The sequence below is a fragment of the Cebus imitator genome, unplaced genomic scaffold (genome assembly GCF_001604975.1).
Source record: "Cebus imitator isolate Cc_AM_T3 unplaced genomic scaffold, Cebus_imitator-1.0 Scaffold198, whole genome shotgun sequence".
NCBI classification, from domain to species: domain Eukaryota; kingdom Metazoa; phylum Chordata; class Mammalia; order Primates; family Cebidae; genus Cebus; species Cebus imitator.
In genome coordinates this window covers 3,768,065-3,793,699 of record NW_016107513.1, presented here as the reverse complement: position 1 = coordinate 3,793,699, position 25,635 = coordinate 3,768,065, and the positions used below count along the sequence as shown (strand labels likewise).

General features: G+C 41.7%; 1 protein-coding gene across 1 annotated transcript in view; it reads right to left on the bottom strand.

Annotated features, from left to right (window-relative positions):
* The window catches only part of SMYD2 (SET and MYND domain containing 2), a 59,645-nt gene extending 53,816 nt beyond the window's left edge, over positions 1 to 5,829 (bottom strand). Inside the window, exon 1 of the mRNA XM_017547537.1 lies at positions 5,499 to 5,829. Coding sequence (XP_017403026.1) covers positions 5,499 to 5,671 — 173 coding nt within the window. The 5' untranslated portion in view covers positions 5,672 to 5,829. The remainder of the gene's footprint in view (positions 1 to 5,498) is intronic.
* Positions 5,830 to 25,635: the final 19,806 nt, after the last annotated feature.

The window sequence follows — 25,635 nt, the reverse complement described above, 5'->3', positions numbered from 1 at the left end:
GGCTCAGGCAATTCTCCTGCCTCAGCCTCCTGAGTAGCTGGGATTACAGGCACGCGCCACCATGCCCAGCTAATTTTTTTGTATTTTTAGTAGAGACGGGGTTTCACCATGTTGACCGGGATGGTCTCGATCTCCTGACCTCGTGATCCACCCGCCTCGGCCTCCCAAAGTGCTGGGATTACAGGCTTGAGCCACCGCGCCCGGCCTCTGTCTCAATTTATAAAAGAAGAAAAAAGAAAAGATGTCCAAGGACAGCTGACGTCATGACGTCATCCCCTCCATCCAGTCCCTCCAGTTCATTTCCTCCCCACTTCAGCCTTGTGTTTGTTCCCCAAGCAAGATCTTGTTATTTCTTCCTTCATTATAATTCTTGTCTAATCTTTTATTTCCATTCTTAATGCCACTTAGCTCTTAAGGCTTCATATCTGGTTTTGTGGCGTAGCCTCGAAACAGCAGAGTAGGTTAAAATTTTGAGATATTAGCCAGGGATTATACATTTCAACTCTGTGTTTCCTTTTACCCCTTACCATTAACTTCCCAGTTAGTCAGTGGCATTGACTTAGAGAAGAAATGATATTGCAGAATAGGAGTGAAAAGGCCCCTGGGTTTATATTCAAAAGCCTAGGGTTTTGGATTGCAAAAACCTAAGGACTTGGGGGACTCAGGGCTCCAGTCCTAGGAAATTCAGGATGATGCAGGAGCCAGGACTCCCTCTGCCAGAAAAGATTCTCCAGGCCTATGATAAGGGAAAATCGGAGGGAAAGCCAGAAAGAAGTTGGGATACTTCTCTGAGAAAGAGGCATGCACCATAGTCTCCTTCCAGACTGAACCTTGGATGAGTGAGGCAACGTAACTAACCCCTCCATGGGTTTGAGGGAATTCAGAACAAGGCTGACCTATGTCCTAGTCTTACATTAACCCCCAGACTCCCTGTGTAATAGAAATTCAACGTGTAGGAGAAATGACTGAAATACTTCATGAGAAACAGGAGAGTGATTTCCCATGCACCCAAGAGGAGCACCAGAGCAGACAAGTTAGCCACCTGTGATCTGAAATGTTTGTGCCACTCCCCACGTAGCACCTCTTCCCCGCCAAATTCCTGTGTGGAAATCCTAACCTCCAGCATGTGCTGTTAAGAATTGGGGCCTTTGGGAGGTGATTAGACCATGAGGGCATGGCCCTCATGAATGGGATTAGTGCCCTTATATAAACGGCCCAGGGGAGCTTGTTTGGGCCTCGCACAGTGTGAGGCAAGAAGGCACTATGTGTTAGGAAAAGGCCCTTGCCAGACACTGAATCTGCTGGCACCTTGATCTCTCTTTTCCAAACTGTGAGAAATGGCTGTGGCATTTTGTTATTGTAACTAGAATGAACCAGGACACCATCCAAGAGCACCGTTGTGGATGAGAGCAAGGGATGACCCAGAGATCTGTGTGGTCTAATGACCAAGGACCAGATGTTCCCACCCCTGCCAAGTGCTCACTGCCTTAGCATCACTGTGCCAGTCAAATGCAAGAGGCGACTCCAGGAAACTGACCAAGATGACATTTCTGCCACCCAGGGAAAATGAACATTCGTAATGAAAATTACCGGTTTCTTAAACAGGAGTTTGCAGATGAGCATCATTAAGGTCTCTCCCTATTCCGTATGCCTTTGCTACTGCTGTCAAACACATTGTCTTAAAATAACTGCTTTAATAATGACACTTGATTGAAGAACTCCCAGTTGCCCTTTATTATGTGCCTCATCAAGGCCAAGCTCTCTTTTTGGCTTTAAAAACCCAAGCCTGGCCAGGCGTGGTAGCCCACGCCTGTAATCTCAGCACTTTATGAGGCCGAGGTGGGTGGACCATGAGGTCAGGAGTTCAAGACCAGCCTGGCCAAGATGGTGAAACCTTGTGTCTACTAAAAATACAAGAATTAGCCAGGCATGGTGGTGGGTGCCTGTATTCCCAGCTACTCAAGGGGTTGAGGCAGGAGAATTGCTTGACCCAGGAGGCAAAGGTAGCAGTGAGCCAAGACCATGCCACTGCACTCCAGCCTGGGAGACAGAGCAATACTCCATCTCCAAAAAAAAAAAAANAAAAAAAAAAAAAAAAAAAAGTCTAAAACTCAGTTTAAAATATAAAACACCTGGCCAGGTGCAGTGGCTCACGCCTATCATCTTCAGGAGGCCCAGGCTAGCAGATCACCTGAGGTCCAGGAGTTCGAGCCCAGCCTGACCAACATGGAGAAACCCCATCTCAACTAAAAACACAAATTAGCCAGGTGTGGTGGCGCATGCCTTTGATCCCAGCTACTCAAGACACTGAGGCAGAAGAATCACTGGAATCCAGGAGGCAGAGGTTGCAGTGAGTTGAGATTGCACCACCGCATTTTAGCCTAGGCAACAAGAGTGAAACTCCATCTCAAATATATATATATAATATCTGGAAAAAAAACCTTCCATATCTGGAAAAAAAACTTGTCAAAAAACAGTGATAAATGGTGAAACTGTGCATGTGTGTATGTGTGTATAAAGTGTATGTGTGTATAAAGTGTATCTCCCAGGTGGAAGACATTTATATATTATTAGGAGCTGCCTTCCAGTAACTCAAACAAGATACACATCTTCTCCATGGCACCCACCAGACTGAGAAATGTGATACAAATTAAAAACTCCCCAAAACAAACCTTTGTCTGAATTGTCCTAACTACAAGAATCCTATTTTGTTGAAACTTAAGACATTTTCCATTATTTCTCAATTTATAGAATATACTTATTCCTAAAGAAATCACTTTTCTTTCCTTCAAAGAAAGTTAATCCTGATATAATTAATATGACATGGAGCTGGGCATGGTGGCTCACGACTGTAATCCCAGCACTTTGGGAGGCCAAGGCGGACAGATCAACCGAGGTCAGAAGTTCGAGACCAGCCTGACTAACATCGTGAAACCCCATCTGTACTAGAAATACAAAAATTAGCCGGGCGTAGTGGCAAGCACCCGTATCCCAGCTACTCGGGAGGCTGAAGCAGGGGAATCGCTTGAACCTGGGAAGCCGAGGTTGTAGTGAGCTGAAATCACGCCACCGCACTCCAACCTGGGCAACAGAGCAAGACCCTGTTTCCAAAAAAAAAAAAAAAAAAGACATGGAAATTCTTGGGTAGTTCATTTATCTTAAGCAGTATTGTTTACATTAAACTTCTGGCAAAAGAAAGGATAAGGGGTAGCTTTCTTTTGGGTGTGTGGGGCCAGGGGAGGCAGCAGATTTTGACCTGTATGTATGAACATTTGCAGAATTCTACTCTTAAATGAGGCTTTAAGGAGGAAAATACACATTCCCCTAGTACATCTGGACAGACTGATTTGTCCTAGGTCATATGCAAATTGTTGACAGAGGAACTGATGTTGAATCTATCAGATGATCTCACCACTAATTCTAAATGATTCAGATTTAATAGAAATCATAAAGTGGGGTACAAAGATATTTCTAATTGCATATGTATCATGAGTATTATTTCTTTTGTATTATTTTAGTTGATTTCAAATAACTCTTTGGGGAGAGAGAGGAAATAAACTATGGGTATTGAAGAAGTTCAGAGAAGTCAAAGAAGGGGTTTGCAAGTCGTAACATCACCCCATTGTAAGTTGCAGCCTGGTGAGGGACCCAAAGCAATAGTGAGTAACACTAATAAATGTCAATCAGAAAAATGAAACAACAAAAAGCCAGCAAACTCTGTCACATATGAGTGACAAAGGCTGAATGCCTTGTGAAGTTGCATCTGACCATCCATTAATGTTCTAAGGTTAGGGGTATGTGTAGTAGAAACAATTAGGAGACTTACAGCTAAAGAGAAGCATCTCTCTGTTCTTCTCATCCCTTCTAAACCCAGAGGGATTTGATCTTTAATTCACTGGGGGCGAGGACTGGCAACTACCCATATAAAGTAAGCACCTACTATGTGCCTGGCATCCACTGTCTTAGGCGATGGTTCCAGGAATTGCCAGGATCCCCGATGGAGGCTCCTTCTGTGCTGCCTGACCTGCTTTGCTCCTGCCACTGCAGACACCCACGCTGCTGCAGACTCCGAGCCACAGCAAGGCTCAGAAGATCAAGGGACCAGTCACAGCAGCCTTTTTAACTTTGGGAAAACCCAATGCTCACTTCACTCAAACGTTGCAAAGTGGTGCCATGACCCTTTAGCTCTTGGCTCACCAATTCAAAGAGCCACATCACATACAGCCCTTAAGCTGCCCACGGCATGATTCCGTGTCTAGTTCCTTTCCAGGTCCCCCCAAGCGGAAGACAGTTCTGGCAGGGAGTCTGGGCAAGATTACTATAATATTTAGCCTTTGTCCCTTTTTTTGCTACGTCTTATTGTAGAATAAGGCATACAGGTCTGAGAGATTGAGTATGCTGGACTTGAGACCTGTACTCAAAAGGTCCCTGCAGGACCGCACGTCAGCTTAATCCAGCCTAGGAATCTCCATTTCAAAGATGAAGAAACTGAGGTCCAAAGAAAGCAAAGCGAGGTCTCTACTCAGTACTGGAAGGCCTGATGTAAACTTAACCCCAACGCCATGCCTCCTGCCTTAGTAAATTTACTGAGCACCTAACCAGTGAGAAACAGGTGGAAGTGAATGAGGCCAGATTTCACCCCCTTCGCTACTGGTGTGAATGGATATAGGTAACCCCACTTCCTTTCTGGGCTTTAGCTTTCTCATTCATTAAATGAAAGACAGGATTGAATTGGTGATTTCTAACGTGCATTTCAACTCTGAAACTCTCATAAAAGTTGAGGATATAATTAGGTGTTCGTATGTGCAAATATATGTTTATCATAGATACATACGGCATATTACAATGAAATATCACTACCAACCACACATCTTGCCCAGTCCCTCCCTGCGACCATGTTTTCCTAATCCCAAACCAAAACCGGACACTTCTTATCCTTACAGCCCCTCAGAATCCCGAGGGTGTGGTCAGTGCCGGCTTGCGTCCCTCCAAACACCTATGTCCTCGTACTTTAACATGTACATGTACTTTACAAGACAAATACTAAGTCATTAAATTCCTTGGAAGAAAAGGCCAATCTGAGGCAGGGCTGGACTGTGGGGAAGAGAACACACCGCAGGAAGCATAAGTTAAAGGTGACAGCCCGTGGCTGCCCAAATTTGGGGATCTGCTACCAATGCACAGAGAGGGCAGTGTGTGCCCAGGCTTGGAACAAGCCTGGCTCGGAGCCCACATCTGAGGGCAGGAAACTGCACTCCCGGGTTTGCGCATCCTGCGTGAGTAACTGAAAACGTGCAGTGCAGGGCATGCGGCGGGCACCGGTCCAGTTTCCTCTCGCACGTGGCGCCGGGCGTGAAGCTGCAGCGCGGGGCCTCCTCCCCTCCCCGCCCCCAGTCTGGCTGCCGGCGCTAGGACCTCGCGAGCCGCGCGCACTTCCTGGCGCCGCGGTCCAAGCCTCCCGCGCCGCGCCCCCCGGCTCCCGCCCGCCGCCGCCCTACCTGGCGAAGCAGTATTCGCAGTGGTTGCCCCGCTCGTTGACTGTGAGCACGTAGGCGTAGGCCGGGCAGGAGAACAGCAAATCCCCCACCTGGAAGGGCTCCAGAGCCCGCAGCCCCCGGCCCTTGCCCGGGCTGCAGAAGCGCTCCAGGCCGCCGAGGCCCTCGGCCCACATAGTGGTGGCGGGGCGCGGGCGCCGGCTGTGCCCGAGCGGCGGCTCGCGGCGAGCTGTTATGGGAGACGCGTCACCCAAAGCTGCGGGGGGCGGGGTGGGAGCCGCCCGGCGGACGCGGCGGCTTCCCGCTCCCCGCTCCCCGGAAGGGACGGCGGCCCCGCCCGGGCCTCGCGCGCCCCCGTGGGGAGAGGGACGGGCCCGGCAGCCCCGCCCCGCGCCGGGACCCTCGGCGGCCGCCCTACGCGCGCTCCGGGCCGTTTCCGGTGTGGCTGCTACAAAGAGCCGCAGCCTTTGCAGCTTCGGCGAGGAGGGCGTGAGGCGTGTGCGCCTACGCGGCGTCTCCACGGAACTAGCGGGACGCGCCCTCCTCCCCGGTGGGCGGAAGGGGGTCACCTGCGGGGGGCAGGTATCCAAGGACCACCCCTAGACGGTCGGCCTGGCCCGAAGGATGACCCGCCCCTGGTAAATAGAAGGGGCGAAGCAGGCTCCCAACCCTACATTCACTTGCCCTTATAAAGACCCTAGAGGGAGTGAACGAGGAACGCCAAGGAGAAAGGGGCAGAGGGAAACCACGTTAGAGAAGTTTGGTGTGCCGAGGGTTGAAGTGTGCTTTTCCAAGGTTAGAGGTTTTTAAACCTGGCTTTAATGGGAACGTAGTTTGCCCTCTGCTCCTCTAGAGGAATTACTTGGACGGAAGAGGAAATGCACCGGCCAGCCCAGCTCTCCAATATTGCACGCTGCGAACCTTGCCTTCAAGGAATTTAGGCTGTTGGGGGATAATGCGATGCTGTGGACAGTGTCCAGGACACTGCGCTAGTTTGCAGTGGTTCCCGTGTGCTTGGCCACCCACCAACTGTGATCTTAGAAAAGTCACTTGGGTTAGGAGTCACTTAGAGGATTTAAAGCCCACAAAACCTGAAACGTAAATCCTATATCCATGCATGCTGTTCCTTTTCATATGAGAAAGGAAAATAGAATTCGTGTTCCACATAGGATATGCGAAGACTGGAATTGATGTACATTCAGTAAAGACTAAAATTGTGACGAGATCATTTAGCAGAAAACACTACTTCAAACTAGGACCTCAGTTACCTCTGTAAGTTCAGGACTTGTTTAGCAAAGGTAAAGGATGAATTTGATTTGGAGGTGTAAGATCAGTGGAATTTTTGGTATTTCAGTAAAATGTCTTTATCAGCTGGGTGTGGTGGCTCAGCTCTGTAATCCCAACACTGTGGGAGGCCAAGGTGGGAGGATCACTTGAGCCCAGGAACTGGAGAGTTGGAGACCAGCTTGGGCAACGTAGAGACACCGGCTCTGGGGGGAAGGAGTGGATATTAACCACCTCTCAAGTGGTGCTGATTGCTTGAGCATGGGAAGTGAAGGCTGCAGTGAGCTGTAATGACTCCAGTATCCTCCAGCCTGGGTGACAGAGCAAGGACTTTGTCTCAAAAGAAACAAAAAAAGTCCTTATTAGTGGCAAACTGAATAAGCCTCTAATCCCTCTTCAAGGAAAGGACCTTAAAATAGTATTTTCATTTATGCATTTTAAGAAACATCGACTATGTGGCCAGACACTGGGATTCAAGATGGACAAAAGGTAGTTCTAGGTCCTTGCATTTGGCACACTCAAGTTTGATAATACCATTAGTTATTGAGTACTGTGGACCAGGCATTATACTCCACCATTAAACACATTATCTCATTTAATCTTTACAACAGCCTAATGAGTAGGTATTATGCCTTCATTCCCAACATTAGGAAGGAAAGTCGACCCAGAAGGAATGATTTCCAAGGCCACATGATAAATTGCAGAATTTGGTTTCCAAATCCATGCTCCTAACCATAGTGTTTTGCTGCAGAAACACAGTTCATTCAGATAAGCACAGTTACGGTGGCTTGTACAAAACGTTTTGCAGGAGTACAGGCAGGGAGTGACAGATTTAGCCTGGGAAACAGTCAAGACAGGCACCAGATTCAAGTAACGTTAGAGCTGAGCCTGGAGGATGGACAGGATTTTGCAAGTGGAGGTGGGAGAAGTTTTCTGGGCAGAGAACTCCATACAAAGACAGAAGACCCTGAAAGAACAGAGCTTGTAGTTGGGTCCTCCTGAGCATCTGGAGGAGAGGACAGGAAATGGAGCAGGAACAGCTGAAGGGCGTCTTCTCCAGAAGTGAGTTTTGTCCCAGAGGCCATGGGAAAGGCAGTGAAAGTGTTTAAGCAGAGGGGTGCCACACTGAGTCCAGTGTTTTAGATTGATCTGCTGGCAGGATTGTGGATGGACTGGCTGGGTTGGGGAATAGAGAGAAACTGAATTTGACCACCCATTAAGGGCATTTGCAATTTTTTAAATCAGAGGTAAAGAAAATCAGAATCAAGGCAGTGGCATTAGGGAAGGAGTAGATATCAAGGGTAACTCCGGTTTCTTGCTTAGGCATATGGTTTTGCTTGATGAGGAGATGTAAGACAGGCAGATAGCAGATAGTGTTGATTTTCTAACCTTAGCCTGATCAATCCTGTAGGTTCAACACGGGAGCCATAAATACCGTAGAATTTCTGAAATGGAAGAAACATTTTCTCACTAACGAGGAAGGTAAGGCCCCATGAAGTTAAATACCTTGCCTAACAATGCAGGAGCAAAACGAGCATGAGATTGCATGACATTTATTCAGCCTTTAAATATTTTTTACATTCTCCCTGTGCTCCTGGAATACTAGTAACAGCTGGTGATATAAGAGTAACAAAAACGGGCTCATTCTCTGCTTTCATGGTACTTGTACAGTCTGGTGGAAAAGGTAAACACTTACCAGATCATCACACAGATAAATGCAAACTGTCAGTGGTCTGACTTTCGTGCCAAGGCTGTGCTTAGGGGATTTGACCTAGTCTGGGAAAGCTTTTTGGAGAGGGTAATGCTCGACCTAAGATCTAATGGATTAATAGTATTTAACCAAGAAAAGAAGGGAAAGGACTAGCATTCAAAGCAGGGGAACAGCACGTGCAAAGTTCCATTGGTTGGAGGAGGTATGTATGAAAACTAGAAGAAATCACTGCACAGAGCTGGAAGGAAAGTGTTGCTTGGGATGACTTAGGAAGTGAATAGTTCTTGGCCAGGCTACCGGAGTTTACTGGAGCAATAAAGAGCCTCTGACAGGTTCCTGACTACTATGTTAGATAAGCTTTGCTCTAGTCATGCTTCCGAAATTGATCCCAACAATTTTATTTTATTACAAGAGGATAGTATATGTAAAGGAAAGAATTTTCTCAAACCTTAGAAGTTTCTAAATATAAACCTATCTAGGCAAATCTTAGATATATTTTTAGATTCTAGGTTTTCTAAATCATTCTGATTTCTGGGGGTTCTTTTTTTTTTTTTTTTTTTTTTNTTGAGTTCTATGAATTCTGAGCAACCTTCTCCAAACGTTTCTTCCATAACAATCTCTACTTCCTAAAGTCAGTCTTATCTGTATCTTGTTGGCATATAATCAAGCCTCCCCCACCACATCTTTATGTGTATTCCCATGTAAGTTAAAAGGTCTTCAGAGGGAAATACTGTATATTCTATTTATTTCATATTCTCCTTTGTGGATAGCTTGATACTTGTTACATGTTAGATTTGGAAACATGTTCTGAGTGACTGGAGTACTGAAAGAGCTGATCAGGTTTTGATGGGTGGTGACACTTGGATTTTAACAGTATGTTACACTACTAATGATTTTGAACTAACTCCTACACTTTATGACACCATATCCAAAGAATGAATGCATAATTCTAGTTAGTGAATCTATGAAGTGTTTAATGAGATCAATATCTTTATTGATCAGAATCTTTATTCTGAAGTAGTTAAAAAACAATTATATTAATAAAAGTGATGAGAGTTTCCTCGTCATGGAATTAGTGTTATCTTGGGGTGCCTATGGATCCAGATGGCAAAAGGCACCCAGGTAATGCTCTGCCATCTCACTGGCAAGCAAAGGTTGTGGATCAAACAGAGAAAAACCTTTGCTTTTTAGACTGAAGTGCAGCGAAAGCAAAATTCCCCTAGCCCATAATTTAGAGTCCTTACACCAGCATCTCAACTGCATTGCAGCATTTTTACTAGAGGCAGTTACCCCAGAAGAAGAAACTGGAGGAGTAAGGAAGCCAGAGAAGTCATCTTAAATAACTATTTGAGGGTCAGATTTGATGAATTCTTAAACTACCAGCCATGTCTTTTATTTGAGGGGGCTTGGTGGGAGAAAAGCTTAAGCTAACTTTGTATTCATGATTCTGGCAATGAAATAGCTCTGACCAGATACTAAAAAGTGAATAGAAAGTCAAAAAAGAGCCCAGAAGGGCTACATTATAACAGATTTGGTCCTGAACTAGACATGTAAGCTTTTAAAATTTTTATCTCTAGAAAGTCTTATGCTTTTTTCCCCATCTCCCCCCTCCACTCCTATCCACCCCAAAAAGTACCAAAGGTAACAAATTTCTGAAGTATTGCACGTTTCTCTCTTGGTGAGAACTGCTAACAACTCTCTTATCTGGGGGGAGGCAGTGTCATCTAGTGGCTGGGGGGGGGCCGGGTACAGAACTTGACTTCACTGCCGACGGCTCCTGAGCTTCAGCATCTCACATGAAGCCAGATTTTTTGGTGCTTCTGTGGAATTCCAACTGATTTTATGTGAGGGCAGGGAAATTCCACAAAAAAGATGAGAGATGTGATATTTAAAATCTTAAAACCTTATTCTACTGGTTTTATTAGTTTAATCTTGACATCAAATTTGAATATATCAATCTAGTTTTTCTTGTACGTGAGGGAATAAAAATACAGGAGGAAAATGTTCATAGCTTTGAGTTGGGGAAGCTGACATGGTCAAATGTTAATTGGAAGCTATTTCAACATTGCAAAAAAAATTTATCTTAAAAAAAAGTTGGGGGGCTTAGTTTTTTTCCTAATAAGGGTTGAAATTGGTAACGTTAAATGTTTGTTGTTTGGGAAATGATTAAAATTAAAGGTAGATATGACATATTTTCTTAGACCAATAAAACAAACCCAGGATTTTTTGTTTGCTTGATGACAAATGAATTTATACAACTTTAAATACAGCTTAATTTAATGCTCAAGTATTAATAATTATTTTAAATGTTTTAGAAAGTACATAGAAGTCATGCAGATATCTTACCTGAATATATTCCAAATGTTACTTTTTATGAAATTTTTAAAATTCAGGCTTTTATTTCACTGGCTTGTATTTCTGAAATATAGCACTTTGAATACAGCAGATGAAATTTTTTATTTTCTTCTTACATCCATTGTTAGTTTCCCTTTACTACAGACTACATCTCTGTCTTTTGTCTCTGTAAAGTGAAATCAGAAACATTGAATACTCATGAGAAAAAATAGATTACGTGGAAAAATGAAAAAATGATTAGCAGAAAACCAAATACTGCATGTTCTCACTTGTACATGGGAGCTAAATGATAAGAACTTATGAACACAAAGAAGGAAACAACAGATATTGGGGTCTACTTGAGGATGGAGGAAGGGAGGAGGAAGGGGAGCAGAAAAGATCACTATTGGTTACTGGGCTTAATAACTGGCCGAGGAAATAGTCTGTACAACAAACCCCCATGACACGAGTTTACCTGTGTAACAAACCTTCACATGTATCCCTAAACCTAAAACACAAGTTAAAAAAAAAAAAGAAAGAAAATGATTAGTAAGTATAGCTTTCAGGATCAAATGATAAACCAATAGAAGAACTTTTGCATCCTTTCCTTATTTAGTCATTTATTGTTTAACTGCAGAATGCTCTCTTGGGTGCTGTGGAGGAGCCAAAATTAAATTGGAACCAGATCTTGTCCTCCAAGAATTTAGATTCTACAAGAAGAAACAAGACATATACTTAGCTATAAAAATCTACTGGAATGAAAACCTCATGAAGTCAAGGATGTTTGTCTGTTTTGCACACTGCTATAGCCCCAGGTGGAGCCTGACACAAAGTAGGTGCTCAGTAAATATTTGTTGGATGAATGGATAATACAAGGCAGAGTGTTGAGCCATGTTAAGAATTGGAAAACAAAACAAAACAAAGCATCAGTAATAGGAGGGACAGGTAACTTTTAACATCTTTGAAGTTATAGATGTAATTTATAGGTAATGAATCTGATGGGCCATAAACAGAATCTCCTGTGTTTTGCTATTGTTTTTGAAATCATCAGCTGCTCTGCCATCCTCTTCACGTAAGATGAGAAACACATTGCTTAGTATGCTTAACACATTTCTTCAATGAAATGAGGAAGTTAGAGTGGCTTTGTGTTTGTGGGGTCCTTTTAGGTGGCAGAGTGATTAAATGTGGACAGCTAGTCCACCAAACCCCTGATTTCATAGATGTTATTGCTTCAGAGAGAGACTTAAAGGAACTGAATAAATAATAGTGCAGGTGTTGTGCAAATATGCCAAAAATTGTGAAGATAAAACATGAATGGCTGAAGTTTGGGAAGCCCGGGAAGGAAAATCATTAAGGTTATGTGAGTTTTAATGTTTTGTTATTTAAATTAACTTCAACCAAAAAATTGCCTTTGCCTTGCCTAAGTAATGTTAAACCCAGCTTACTTTCTTATATTGTCTGAATTGTTTTTCAACAACTTTCTGGATGCTAGACTAAATATACATAGTGTCTGTTTGTCTTGGGATGTTTTCTTTTAGGGACCTCTTTACTAGATAATTGTGCCTCCTAACAGGCAATGCCAGTCTCTGCTATGGTTTTTGCCTGTCTGTAGCAAAATGAGAAAAGCACAGTGTGTTACTTATAAGGCTAAAGTGACTCATTTTTAAGGACTTAAAAAAAAATCTCAGATTAGGACATTTTCAAGGTTAGAATATCTTTTCCTTCAGAACAATGGAGGTTGTAGATGGCATTATTTTTATTTTATTTTTATTATTATTTTTGAGAAAGAGTTTTGCTATTGTTGCCGAGGCTGTGGTGCAGTGGCGTGATCTTAGCTCACTGCAACCTCTGCCTTCCAGGTTCAAGCGATTCTCCTGCCTCAGCCTCCCAAGTAGCTAGGATTACTAGCTACATGTGCCACCATGCCAGGCTAAGTTTTCTATTTTTAGTAGAGATGGGGTTTCACCACATTGGCCAGGGTGTTCTCAAACTCCTGACCTTACGTGATCCACCTGCCTTGGCCTCCCAAGGTGCTGGGATTACAGGTGTGAGCCACCATGCCCAGCTGTATTCTTTTTAATGTTCTAGGCAAAATAAAAATTGTAAACGCCCTGCCGATCCCATCTCCTTTTAAAAGACATTTTGCTAGTCTCTGAAGTGTAGAAGCATGAATTTTATGAATAGTATTACAGTGTCATTGCAGAGACTACTCTGGAATTATTTCTTAACCCAGGTTGTTGAGTCTTCAAATAAATTTATGTTAAATGCTCGGAATCATGACACCTTGATTTATTTTAGGTCTTGGTCATGGACACGGGTACGTGTCTACACCATTTAATATACAAGACTGCTGTGGATATAAAAGTATAAGGCCACATGTAATTAAATAGAAAACTATCATTTATTTTAAAGGCATTTAAAAAATTCATTTATTTCCTTACCACAATTACATTATTTTTGGAAGAGAGATTAGGCACTTTGATGCCAGTGTTATTAACACTACCATATTAAGCGAGCATTTACTGATAGAGTTTTAGAATCCTATTTTTTCTTTGACCAAAAATGATTTATGTTACCCAGCGTACTTAGGAAACACACTATGGAAAAATTATAAGGCCACTGATTTTATTGCTTTATAAGCATTGTATATTAATTATATAAAGTTTAGAAAACATAGTTCAACCCAGTGATTACTAGTGTGAAGTTTTTGTTATAGATCTTTCAATATATTTCTTTATGCACATATACATATAACAAAAAGGGGATTATATTTTACATGCTGTTTTATAACCTGGTTGTAAATCTCTTTCCAGTAAATAGTTTTCAACATCATTTTAGTGGCTTCATATTGTGATATTCTATAATATTCTGTCATCTACTTAACTAGTTCCTTGTTAAATACTGTTGATGTCCATTTTTTTCAATTATAATTTGAAATAAGCATCTTTGTCAAGTAAAATGTTGATTTACACTCCTGAATAATTTGTTAGACTAAATCTTTTTTTTTTTTTTTTTTTTTTTTTTTATTTGTTTTTTTTTTTTTTTTTTTTTTTTTTTTTTTTTTTTTTGAGACGGAGTTTCGCTCTTATTACCCAGTCTGGAGTGCAATGGCACGAACTCGGCTCACCGCAACCTCCGCCTCCCAGGTTCAGGCAATTCTCCTGCCCCAGCCTCCTGAGTAGCTGGGATTACAGGCATGCACCACCATGCCCAGCTAATGTTTTTGTATTTTTAGTAGAGACGGGGTTTCACCATGTTGACCAGGATGGTCTCGATCTCTTGACCTCGTGATCCACCCGCCTCGGCCTCCCAAAGTGCTGGGATTACAGGCTTGAGCCACCGCGCCCGGCCCATTTCTGGGGGTTCTAATCAACAAAAAGATGAAAAGACTGACATGGAAGTGAACAATTATAATACAGTAGACAGTTTACTGTTTCGAGGATTAATTGTGCAAAGTAGTCTACCTGTTTACTTTTTTTATTGCAAGTAACTTTTTCCACTTTCAGTGGGAATTATTTCCACAGCTGAGAAAAAAAGCGATTACACAGAATTGTGCTTTCTAAAAGACTTCTGAATTGTCTTTCATAATTGTACTTTCTGAAAAACTACTGAATTCAGACTACTGGTTTGCCTTTCCAGATGAGTGCTGGCTCAGTCTTGAGGGTGGAGGTGTCTGTGACTTGAGAACACTGGAAAGGAAACTGCCTCATTTCAGAAAAATCCCTGTGATCAACTTAAATGACTTGAGATAGGGAAATGGTCAGTGAAGCAGTAGCCATGAATTTAGGAGATTAAATTATGAAGAAAACTGTGTTTAAAATAAACAGCCAAAGAATGGCAATAAACCAGCCCAGGGAGACTGATGACAGCGCTCTTCATGAAGCCCATACTTGTCACTCTGCCACTCTGTAATCTCACATTTCATGAAAGAAGTCTTCGAGCAGCCAGGACCCATCCACCTCTCTTACTACCTCTGCTCCTTAATGTAGGAGGTGTGGAGTTTCAAGGGAGTTTTTGGTTACTTTGCCTCACTGAAACCCAGGAGAAGTGGTACAAGGACGAAAACCCCTTAGCTTAATTTCTCTAACCTAGAAGTTGATCTAATTTGTGAGTAAAAGATCCTTCCAAACACAGATTAGTACATGAAAGAAATCGCTCTGGCCTTGGGAAATGAAACCTTAGCAAAGAAGGTATCCCAATGACAGGAGCAAAGATCCAGTCGCTGTATAACCTACTTCTACATCTACATGTCACTTATTGAGGACATATTATATGCTTAAACTATGATGGCCCCTAGTCATACCAGGTGTCAAGACCAACATGAGCGTAAACACTTATGAAGTGCTGAGTGAGGCACTCAAAGATATTAGGTTCCAACCCCTAGAATCTATAAATGTTACCTTATATGACTTCAAAGGATCTTACAAATGTGTTTTAAGGATCTTGAGAGAGTGAGTGTATCCTAGAATATCCAGGTGGGCCCTCTATGCAGTCACAAGTTTTCTTATGAGAGAGGCAGAAGGAAATTTGACACAGACAGGAGAGGAGGCAGCAGTATGACCATGAACGCAGTGATGATAGTGATATGGTGATGGGCCAAGGAACACTGGCAGCCACTAGAAGCTGGAAGAGGCAAGGAGCACCTTTCCTCTAGAGCCTTGAGAGGGAGTGTTGCCCTGCCAATACTGTCATTTCAGCCTGTTCACCTAATTTCAGACTTCTGGCCTCTAGAACTATAAGAGAATAAATTTCTGTTGTTTTAAGCCACCTGGTTTATGGTAATGTGTCATAGCAGCCACAGGGAGCTAATAAAATTATAATCCAATAAAATTTTAATAGGGAGCTGAACAAAGTGCAGTAGGAAGGCTTCACAGATAACCTGACATTTTAGCTTCTAGAAGGAAGAGGAAAGATTGACCAAGGGAAAGCAAGGCTCCCAAAATGGGTTTAAGACTAACAGTGCAGGCCTGGGCATGGTGGCTCGTGCCTGTAATGCCAGCAATTTAGGAGGCCAAGGTGAGTAGATCACTTGAGCCCAGGAGTTTGAGACCAGCCTGGGCAACATGATGAAACCCCATCTCTACAACAACAGTAACACATTAGCTGGGCATGGTGTCTTGCTCCTATAGTCCCAGCTAATCAGGAGGCTGAGGCAGGAGGATCGCCTGAGCCTGGGAGACAGAGGTTTCAATGAGCTTTGATCATGCCACTGCACTCCAGCTTGGGCAATGGAGCTAAGCCTTGTCTCAAAAATAAAAAATAAAGACCAACAGTGCAAATTCACTGAGGTAGGAGAGACTTTGACAGTCCAGTGGACGATTTTTCTTTTATATAACAATTTTTTCCATAGCTCTTGCTATGTACCAGGTGCAACTTTAAAATATATTCTCATATAATCCTCCTAATGGCATTTCATAGAGGAGGACACTGAATCACAGAAGTAACACATGTGAATAAGCTGTCTAGCAATGAGTCCAGGCTTGGAACCACTCCACCATGCTGCCTCTGTTCAGCCAGAGCTATAACTTTCATTGCAGTACTTGGGGTGAAGGTGGATGGGCAGGAGTGGGCTCCATGATGAAAGCCATAAGCCTAGGAGCTAGATGGCACTGTGTAGGCACTGTGAGAGAAGAATTCTGGCTGACATGATCAGAGTGTTGCTGTGGAAAGGTCATTTTATAGCTAAATAGAGAATACACCAGAAGGGGCTGAGGAGACAGACAGAACTAAGGTGGCTGATGCAATACAGAGACCAGGGGAGAGATATTACTGGCATGAACAAGGCCAGTGACAGTGGCAGTGGGAAAGAGAGACATGGATTTGAAGAACTTTTAATAAACAGGACCCAGTAATTGGGGCAAATGAAAAGAAAGTNAGAGACGGGGTTTCACCATGTTGACCAGGATGGTCTCGATCTCTTGACCTCGTGATCCACCCGCCTCGGCCTCCCAAAATGCTGGGATTACAGGCTTGAGCCACCGCGCCCGGCTAGACTAAATCTTAAAAGTAGAATTGCTGGGTAAAGTATATACAAATTTATAAGATCTAGTACATTACATGGAACTGATATAAAAGTAAATATATGTATTTATTTGCATTCTTATAATAATGTTTACAGCCCATAGAGAGGATAGAAAAATAATTTAACACATTGAGTATACTCCCTGCATTTCATTTAATTTTCAAAAAATTCATCACAGCTTATATTAAACATTTTAGATGAAATCATCCAACTTTGGATTAAAGGATTCTATATATCGTTTAGTCCAAAAGCTTTACTAGAGTCAAGGAAACTGAGGCTGAAGTTGTTACATACCCTATTCACAGATACAGCTAACAAGGAGCAGTGCCAATCCAGTCTTGGACCCCAGTGCTCTTTTTACTCCAGGATGCTCAGGGAAGTTCTTCTTTGGATATCCAAGTAACACTTGAGAATTTAAATGCAAAGAAGTGAAATAGACTCTAATATCTAAGTTTCACCATTAATTTTGTGATTGGTGTTATTAACAAGATAGAACATTTTAAAAATCATTTTGTGATTAAAATGTTTAACTCTGAAAAATTTTCTAAAAAATTGATTTATTATATGTAGTTTTATAGGAATGGCCACCAAATGTATGTCTAGTTAAGACTACTTTTTTCTATTTAATATTTATTTATTTTTTGAGACAGAGTCCCACTTTGTTGCCCAGGCTCAAGTGCAGTGGCATGATCTCAGCTCACTGCAGCCTCTGCCTCCTGGGCTCAAGCAGTTCTCCTGCCTCAGCCTCCCAGGTAGCTGGGATTACAGGCGTCCACCACCATACCTGGCTAATTTTTGTATTTTTAGTAGAGACGGAGTTTCACTATGTTGGCTAGGCTGCTCTCAAACTCCTGACCTCATGTGATCCACCCGCCTCGGCCTCCCAAAGTGATGGGATTACAGGTGTGAGCCACTGCACCCAGCCTATGTATTTATTAAAAGTGGAAATAGCTTTATTGCTTTTTCTAACTAAGACATATTTATCGTGAGATTAATAATAAAAATATAAAATACAGAGTGAAAATTATATATAATCTTAGCACCAAAGATGATTACTATTAACTTTTTGGCTATATCCATGCCATCTTTTACATATGTGTACTTTATGTGACCTATCTCTCTATATGGAGGTAGCATGCAGAATTTTATACTGTTCTGTGATCTACTTTTTCTCAAATGTCATTGACATCTTTTAATGTTAATAAATATTGACCTGGCCAGGCAGGGTGGCTCATGCCTCTAGTCTCAACACTGTGGGAGGCCGAGGCAGGCAGATCACAAGGTCAGGAGATCAAGACCGTCCTGGAAAACATGGTGAAACCTTGTCTCTACTAAAAATACAAAAATTAGCTGGGCATGGTGGCGCTTGCCTGTAATCCCAGCTACTCAGGAGGCTGAGGCAGGAGAATTGCTTGAACCAGGGAGTCGGAGTTTGCAGTGAGCCAAGATTCTGCCATAGCACTCCAGCCTGGCAACAGAGCCTTGAGACAGACCGCCTTTAAATAAATAAATAAATAAATAAATAAATATTGACCTGTATCATAATGTGTAACGGCTACATGCTCTTTTATTGTACGGTAGTAGCTTCTTTAACCAACCCTTGGTTTATAGACATCAGGATTGTTGAGGGGTTTTAACTAGTCTGAACAATACTGCAACAAACAATCTTTTAAGTAGTTGTTTAAATATCTTTAATAAATAAATTGCTTTTCTTTTGGGAAATGTTACAGGTAGTATTATTTCTGGACATTTATAATTCACATTCATGTCATAAGCAAATAATTACTAAATACCTACCAATTATGCTAGGTGCTGAGATTAATATTTTAATGACTCTGAGAATTCTTTTTTTCTTTCTTTCTTTTACAATAGAGACAGGATCTTCTTATATTTCCAGGCTGGTCTCGAACTCCAGGGCTCAAGGGATCCTCCTGCCTTAGACTCCCAAAGTGCTAGAATTACAGATGAGAGCTGTCGTGCCTGTCTGCTCTGAGAATTGTTATAGTAGAGAAACCTTTTTAGTTTTATGTAACCTGAGGTTTAATGGAACCACCCTTTAAAAAGTAGAATTTCTACTAGTATTTCACTAGTATTATCTGTAAAGAATTTGGAAAGCACTAATCTAATATCAGTCTTGTTGAAAACGACTAATGGGTAGATAGGTAAGTACTTGTGTCTACCTATTACTTTTCTAGGAACTTTGAAAAAATCTTCAGATTTATTTAGAGGAAAGATGTTGAATGTCACTGACATCATTTAATGTTTAAATGCTTTAGGCATTTCAGAGGAATACATTTGTTATCTAAATTTCCAGATTAACTTCCAGAGAAAGTATTTTGGTATGAAAGGTTTGATGAGCACACTGGAGTTGTTTTGTTTTTTAAATGGTATCCGGTCATTAGAACAAAAGGGATACTTGAATGTAAAAGGAGAATGTGGAATATAAAGTTTTTGGCTCATCAGTGGATTAGCTGGCATGGGGATAGAGTGCAGAGAAGTGAATTCCTATGGGGAAACAGGATAGGAGGAGAAAGTCAAAGAGAGAGAGAAAAGTATTAAGAGGAATTAAGGAGAGAGATTATGAGGACTTTTATACGAACGTGAAATAACTTTTAAAAATTTGGTGGAAATCAAGGATACAAAATCCTATTCATAGTACATAAAAACCAATAAGAAAAAAATCAGAGGAAAAATACAATAAAATAATAGTGTTTGGATTGAATTCTTTTTTCCTCTTCTCTAATTACCGTTTTCATTTTTATTTTTAAAATATACAATAAAATTGAAAAGAAAAGAAATACTAAAGGATCAGACAAAATTAGGAGAAGAGAGGCTTATGGAGGAGGAGGAAGATAGTGGTTGAGTCGAACAAAGGCAACAAATGGATTAAAGTGAATAAGGATACAAGAGAGAACATTCAGTTTGGCTTGGAGGAGATCATTAATGGCTCAAGTGCTGTGAAGTGGACAAAAGCCAGTCTGTAGTGGGGTCAGATGAGAGAACCAGGGAAGAATACTTTTTTAGCACCTAGGATCATAATAATTCACTTAGTGGTTCCCCCCCAGCCACTGTTACTTTCGTTCTGGTTTTATCATGTTGGGATTTTGCCTATATCATTTTTTTCCAGGCACTGATAAATGAAAACCTTAAAAAAAGAAATCCTATGAGTAAGTTTCTTTGCCCTTATTTTTGACTGAAAAATCAAGAAATAATAAGTTCTTTTTCTGAGCTGTTCTATGTGCTAGCAATGCTCCCATATAGAAATCTTAATATTACATTGTGCATGCCATTTAAAAACAGAAGAACTTGATCGCCCAAGGTCATTTCATATGCCTTTTTTCCTAAGTGATTTGTGTATATTTTATCCATAAAAGACAAATTATTATGAAAGGATGTGAAATATAGGTTTAAGAAACTAAAAGAACAAAGTGCATTCTTTGCTCTTTGAATTTCTTAAAATTAAGTTCTTAAGACTCCTGCTGCTTACCTTCAAACAAGCAACCTTGAAACTGCTCTATGAAACCCGGTTAAAGGACGAACCAAAGAGTTTCACTTATTAAAAAAAAAAAGCACATGGGAGAGAGAACATTCAAGTCTTCCAGTATCCATACTTATTAACTCAATTGAATGCCTGTGGTGGGTCTCATGGGAGCACACAGCAGCAGCCTCTTTGTATTACAACTCAGCCAGAAGCATTTATTCCCTTGTAATTAAGGCCAAGGGTGCAACCAGTGATGCGAATGGAAGCAATTAGATGGATTATCCAGTTCTCTCAACATTTCTCAAGAGTTTGTGTGTTTGTGGTTTTATGTTTGCTTGAAGTCCCCGTATAGCTCCCTCGTTTCTCTTTGATACTGTAGGACAATAACAATAACTAATATTGAAACAGCACTTATATGCCAGGTGCTGTTTTAGGGGCTTTAGATAATATTAGAATCCATCGCTTAAAAACGTGTGAGGGCTAAGTGTTAAGCCCTAGGTTCCCAGGAGCCGACACTGAGAGGTTTAAATGCGTGGGATGTATCCCTGAGGTGGTTCCAGGAGGGACCTGTGATGAATTGGCGAAAGTAAGGGAAAGGAGGCTGCTAGGCAAGTCTCTGTCTCAGGCCGGGATCCCTCAGAGGGTAGCTTCAGCCTGGTCCCATAGCATGACTCTGGGGTGCAGGCTAGGAAAGGGAGCCTAGCATCCATCCTGCTGCAGTCATTGGTTGACAACTTCCAATGATGGCCCAGAAGTTGTAAATGTGTGATCTGTGAAGGAATGTGTGAGCTGCACACCGAGAGGAGTACAACAGAAACACCTACTTTATCTGCTACAGGTAGATGCTGTTACTACCCGACCATATGACAGCCAGGCCCCGGAGTCTTGCCCAAGATCTCAAAGCTTGCCAGTGGAAGAACTGGGATTTAAGAACCTGCCGTTTGGTTCCAAAAGCCATGTGCTTAACCACTATGCTATTTTGGGTGAGATCTGATCTTTACCATGTGCTATGGGGTTATCAGTAAATTTCTACAATTTTCACAGTGGATTATGTAACATACAACTATTTTGATTTTATTGGATTTCTAAAAATGCTGTAAGTATGTCTGAGATGAAATTTGTTAATGCTTTGTTGGACTAAGCTTCAGATACCCAAGCCCCCAAGCCTAAGGTGAGTTCGGACAGCAAAGTATACCAATTGTCAGAAATATTAGACAATTGATATACTTTGAAAAATGTAGTGCTCCCAACCTGCTCTGACAGAATCTGCCCAGTTCTGATAGAATTATGTAAAAAGTGATTCCATAAGTCTTTTTTAACAAGACATATTTATACACAGCCTATTTTTACATTAAGATGACAGTTTAGAATGCTCTGCTGACTCTCTTAAACCTCTTAAACTTCACCCCACCCCTTTTTTTTTTTAGTTTTGGTGTAACGCTATATCTGATTTCTGAAAGTTTTAAAAATTTCTTTGTTTTAACTTCAGAAGAGTTTGCTTTACTTTTACTAAAAGAATTCTCTTTATTTTTCTGTTTTAAAAACAGGAGTATGAATGATAACTTGTCTATTGCTTTTGCTAGATAAAAAGAGGGAAGGTTTGTGCATAGCGGTGGGTAACCAATTTAGTAATCTTCTCCAGATTCTTAGATTGGTGGTGCTGGAGAGCAAGTGACCAGGACAGAAACAAGTGGTAACCCAATCTGCATTAAGAAAATTCATTAGGGGGCCGGGCACGGTGGCTCAAGCCTGTAATCCCAGCACTTTGGGAGGCCGAGGCAGGTGGATCACGAGGTCAAGAGATCGAGACCATCCTGGTCAACATGGTGAAACCCCGTCTCTACTAAAACTACAAAAAAATTAGCTGGGCATGGTGGTGCGTGTCTGTAATCCCAGCTACTCAGGAGGCTGAGGCAGGAGAATTGCCTGAACTCAGGAGGCGGAGGTTGTGGTGAGCTGAGATCGTGCCATTGCACTCCAGCCTGGGTAACAAGAGCGAAACTCCGTCTCAAAAAAAAAAAAAAAAGAAAAAGAAAATTCATTAGAACCTTGCTGGTGTAGAGAAGAAAGATAGTGCAAAGAAGAATGAGAACACTTTTAGGAAAGGCTTAGGAGAGTGGAAGTTGTCCAGTTTTCTTCCTATGTGTTTAGAATGATGGGGGAAATGCTCCTTTTTTGCACATACCTGTGGAGGGTAATGCTGTGTGGAAGCTTTTGGCCCTAATCTCTGCCGTGGATCAGGGTTGTTGGTTGCGGAGGAGAGAAGTCGAGAGAAAGGCTTGAATGGTTGCAGAAGAATTTGCGAGGCTAATTACTGAAAGCGAGCACTCTACAGTGCTTACTAAGTGCAAGAAACTGTTGTAAGAGTTTTTAATGTATTAACTCCTTTGATTCAATTCTAATGACCCTGTGAGGTAGGTGTGATTATTATCTGCATTGTACAGAAAAGGAAACTGAGACACAGATTAAATAACTTGATCAAGATCACACAGCTGTAATAGTCAGTAGTGAAGCTGGGATTCAAGCTCTGGTATTTGCTTTCCTATTCATACTCTTACCTGTTACCCGGTACTGCCCATTTGGAATGTGGAGGACGTGCTGATAACATTGCTAATAATCCTTTGTCCTTTATTTCTGACTGGTCTCCAATTTTTTAAAGAGACCTCTATCTAACCCTTGGTAATAACTAAACTATAGGAGAAAACTTTGGTTCTGATGGTAAGAAACATTTACAAAATGGTCTAAAAGTTGATATGAAGTCGAAACCCTTACATGTGTTTGGAAATTCCGGAGAAGAGGTGGCAGCCAGGCAGATGAGCTCTCTGTTCTGTGCAGAGCTGGTGGTACTCCCTGGCCTGGGAAGCTGGCACCGGCTGCGATTACATCACTAAGTCCCCCGCCATACTTAGCTGCTTGCTAAGAATTAAATTGCTGGAACCAGGTCTGGTGACCCTCATGTTACCATGGCTTGTTTGCACATTAGAGTGATATATTTAGTCTTCAGAAACAGTTAAATTTAAGATCAGCTTTATTACCAAAAAGATAGTGTCTGCTGCTATTACTCCTCTTTATTTGGTTCAGCTGCTCAAGTGAACAATCTACACCTATTTAGTCTATTGAGTCAAGCTGACTTCCTTTCCCCACAGGTTTGTGGACAGGAGTGACTCAGGCTGGTTCACTTGCAGAGGAGCCAGAGAGCCGCTCAGGCGTCTGCTGCCCTCTAGAGGCGTGTCAGGCCAAGGCGGCTCACCTCTGAGCCTTGCCTTCGGATTGCACCACCGGTCCACCCTTTGTCTCCCTTTTGAATCTCCACTAAATACCATTTGTTAAAAGGGTTGAGGCAAAACCACTCTGAGCTTCCAAAACAATAATAAGACTTAATTACAATTCCCTGCTAAGCCACTGAGAGTTGCTGTTTATATCGGGGAAGATATAAAACTCCAGTCCTGTGTTTTTCAGCTTCCGCCCCCCATCTCAACCACCAAAGAGAAATGAGTCAAGGTTGTTTTAAAACTATAAATAGAGCTAACACTTACAAAGCATTAGCCACATGTCAGGTACTATTCTAAGCGCCTCGCATATGATGACCTATTTAATGAAGTGTGTGGTATAATCATCTCAATCTTATAAACAGGGGAACTGAGGCAAGAGACTGCTAAGTATTTCTCACAGTTCATTAGTGGTAGAACTGGGTTTGAACCCAGGTAACTCTGGCTCCGTGGACTATGCTTATAATCACGTTTCTGTACTGCCTCTTTCATAGCTATCAAGGCATGCATTGCAAGTCCAATTTTTAGGTAGAGGTTTTGCTAAAAATCTTTAACCTTAATCTGGTAATGAGGAAACGATTGTTCTGGACCTTTTAAATATGTCAATGAGATAAATAAAGAATAAGGAGGAGGAGGAAGAGGGGAACTATTTTAGAGATATGACAACTAAATATAATTCATTGTCCATGGTTAGACCCTGGATATAAAGAGACAAAGCTATGAACAATATTGAGAAATTAGGAAAATATGATTATGGACTGTATTTTGGATAATCATATTAATGTTGCATTTCTTGAGTGTGATCCTTTTATTGTTGTTACATAGCACTATGTCCATGTTGTTAAGTGATGCTTGAACTATTTAGGGTAAAATATCATGATATCAGCAAATCACTATCAAACAATTCAGGAAAAAAATATAGCGGAGAAAGAGAAAGCAAATGTGGCAAAATGTTAAAAATTAGGAAACTAGGTAAAGGGTATATGATGTTCATTATACTATTTTTAAAACTTTTTTCTAGGTTTGACATTTTTAGCAAAAAATTTAGAGGCAAAATAGTTACCTATTTCAAAATAAAGAGGTAGCCGTGGCTACAGCCAAGGTATCTGCATGGACACCCCAAATGGTACAAATAAGCAAAGTGTGTTGAGTTGGGAATCCACAGACAAGCTTTGAAATCTGTAGAAATGTTATATGAGAGTGTATGAGATATTACATTTTATCTATTCATGTTTTTCCATGAGTACTGGGAAGTTCTTATATAATAGAAAATAAATAGTGCAAATTATAAAGCCTTGTATGAAACTAAATAAGGTCTAATTGTAGTCTTGGGATTATTCTGTTTTTGTCATCAACAAATAAGGCATTTGTAGGGAACTGCCTGCCCCACTTATTCAGCACTGTGTTCCAGGTACTGATTTAGTGCTGGAGTTACACCAGTGAGCAAACCAAGATCTCTGAACTCATGGTGCTTGCCTTCTGGTGGGACAGAGAGACAAACATTATAGCTCGGTAAACTGCAGAGAATGTTAGAAAGCGATTATTGCCAAAGAAAAGTAGAAAAATAGAGCGGCATAGTGGGAAATTGGGACAGGCAGTTGCAGAGAAGAGGGTTTTGGTTTTAAAGAGGATCCCCAGGGTAGGTTTCATCAAATATGACCTCATGGCACCTGGAAGGAAAGTAGAAGAGAACAGAGAACAACAACCCTAAGGTGACAGCATGCCCAGAGTATGGCTGGAGCTGAGTGAGCAAGGGGAAAGAGGAGAAGGATATGAAGTCAGAGAGGAAATAGCGGATGAGTTCGCAGAGGTCACCATGAAGGCTTTGGTTTTCATGCTGAGTAAAATAGGAAGCCACTGGATGATTTTGAGCAGAGGAGTGAGGTGATCTGACTTAACACTTAAAAGGATCAATCTCGTAGGGGGACAAAGGTGGAAGCAGCATCTCCCATTAGGAGCCTATTGCAACAATCCAAGCAAGAGAGGAGAGTGACTCAGCACAGGCTCGTAGAATTGGAGGTGGAGAGATGTGATCAGTG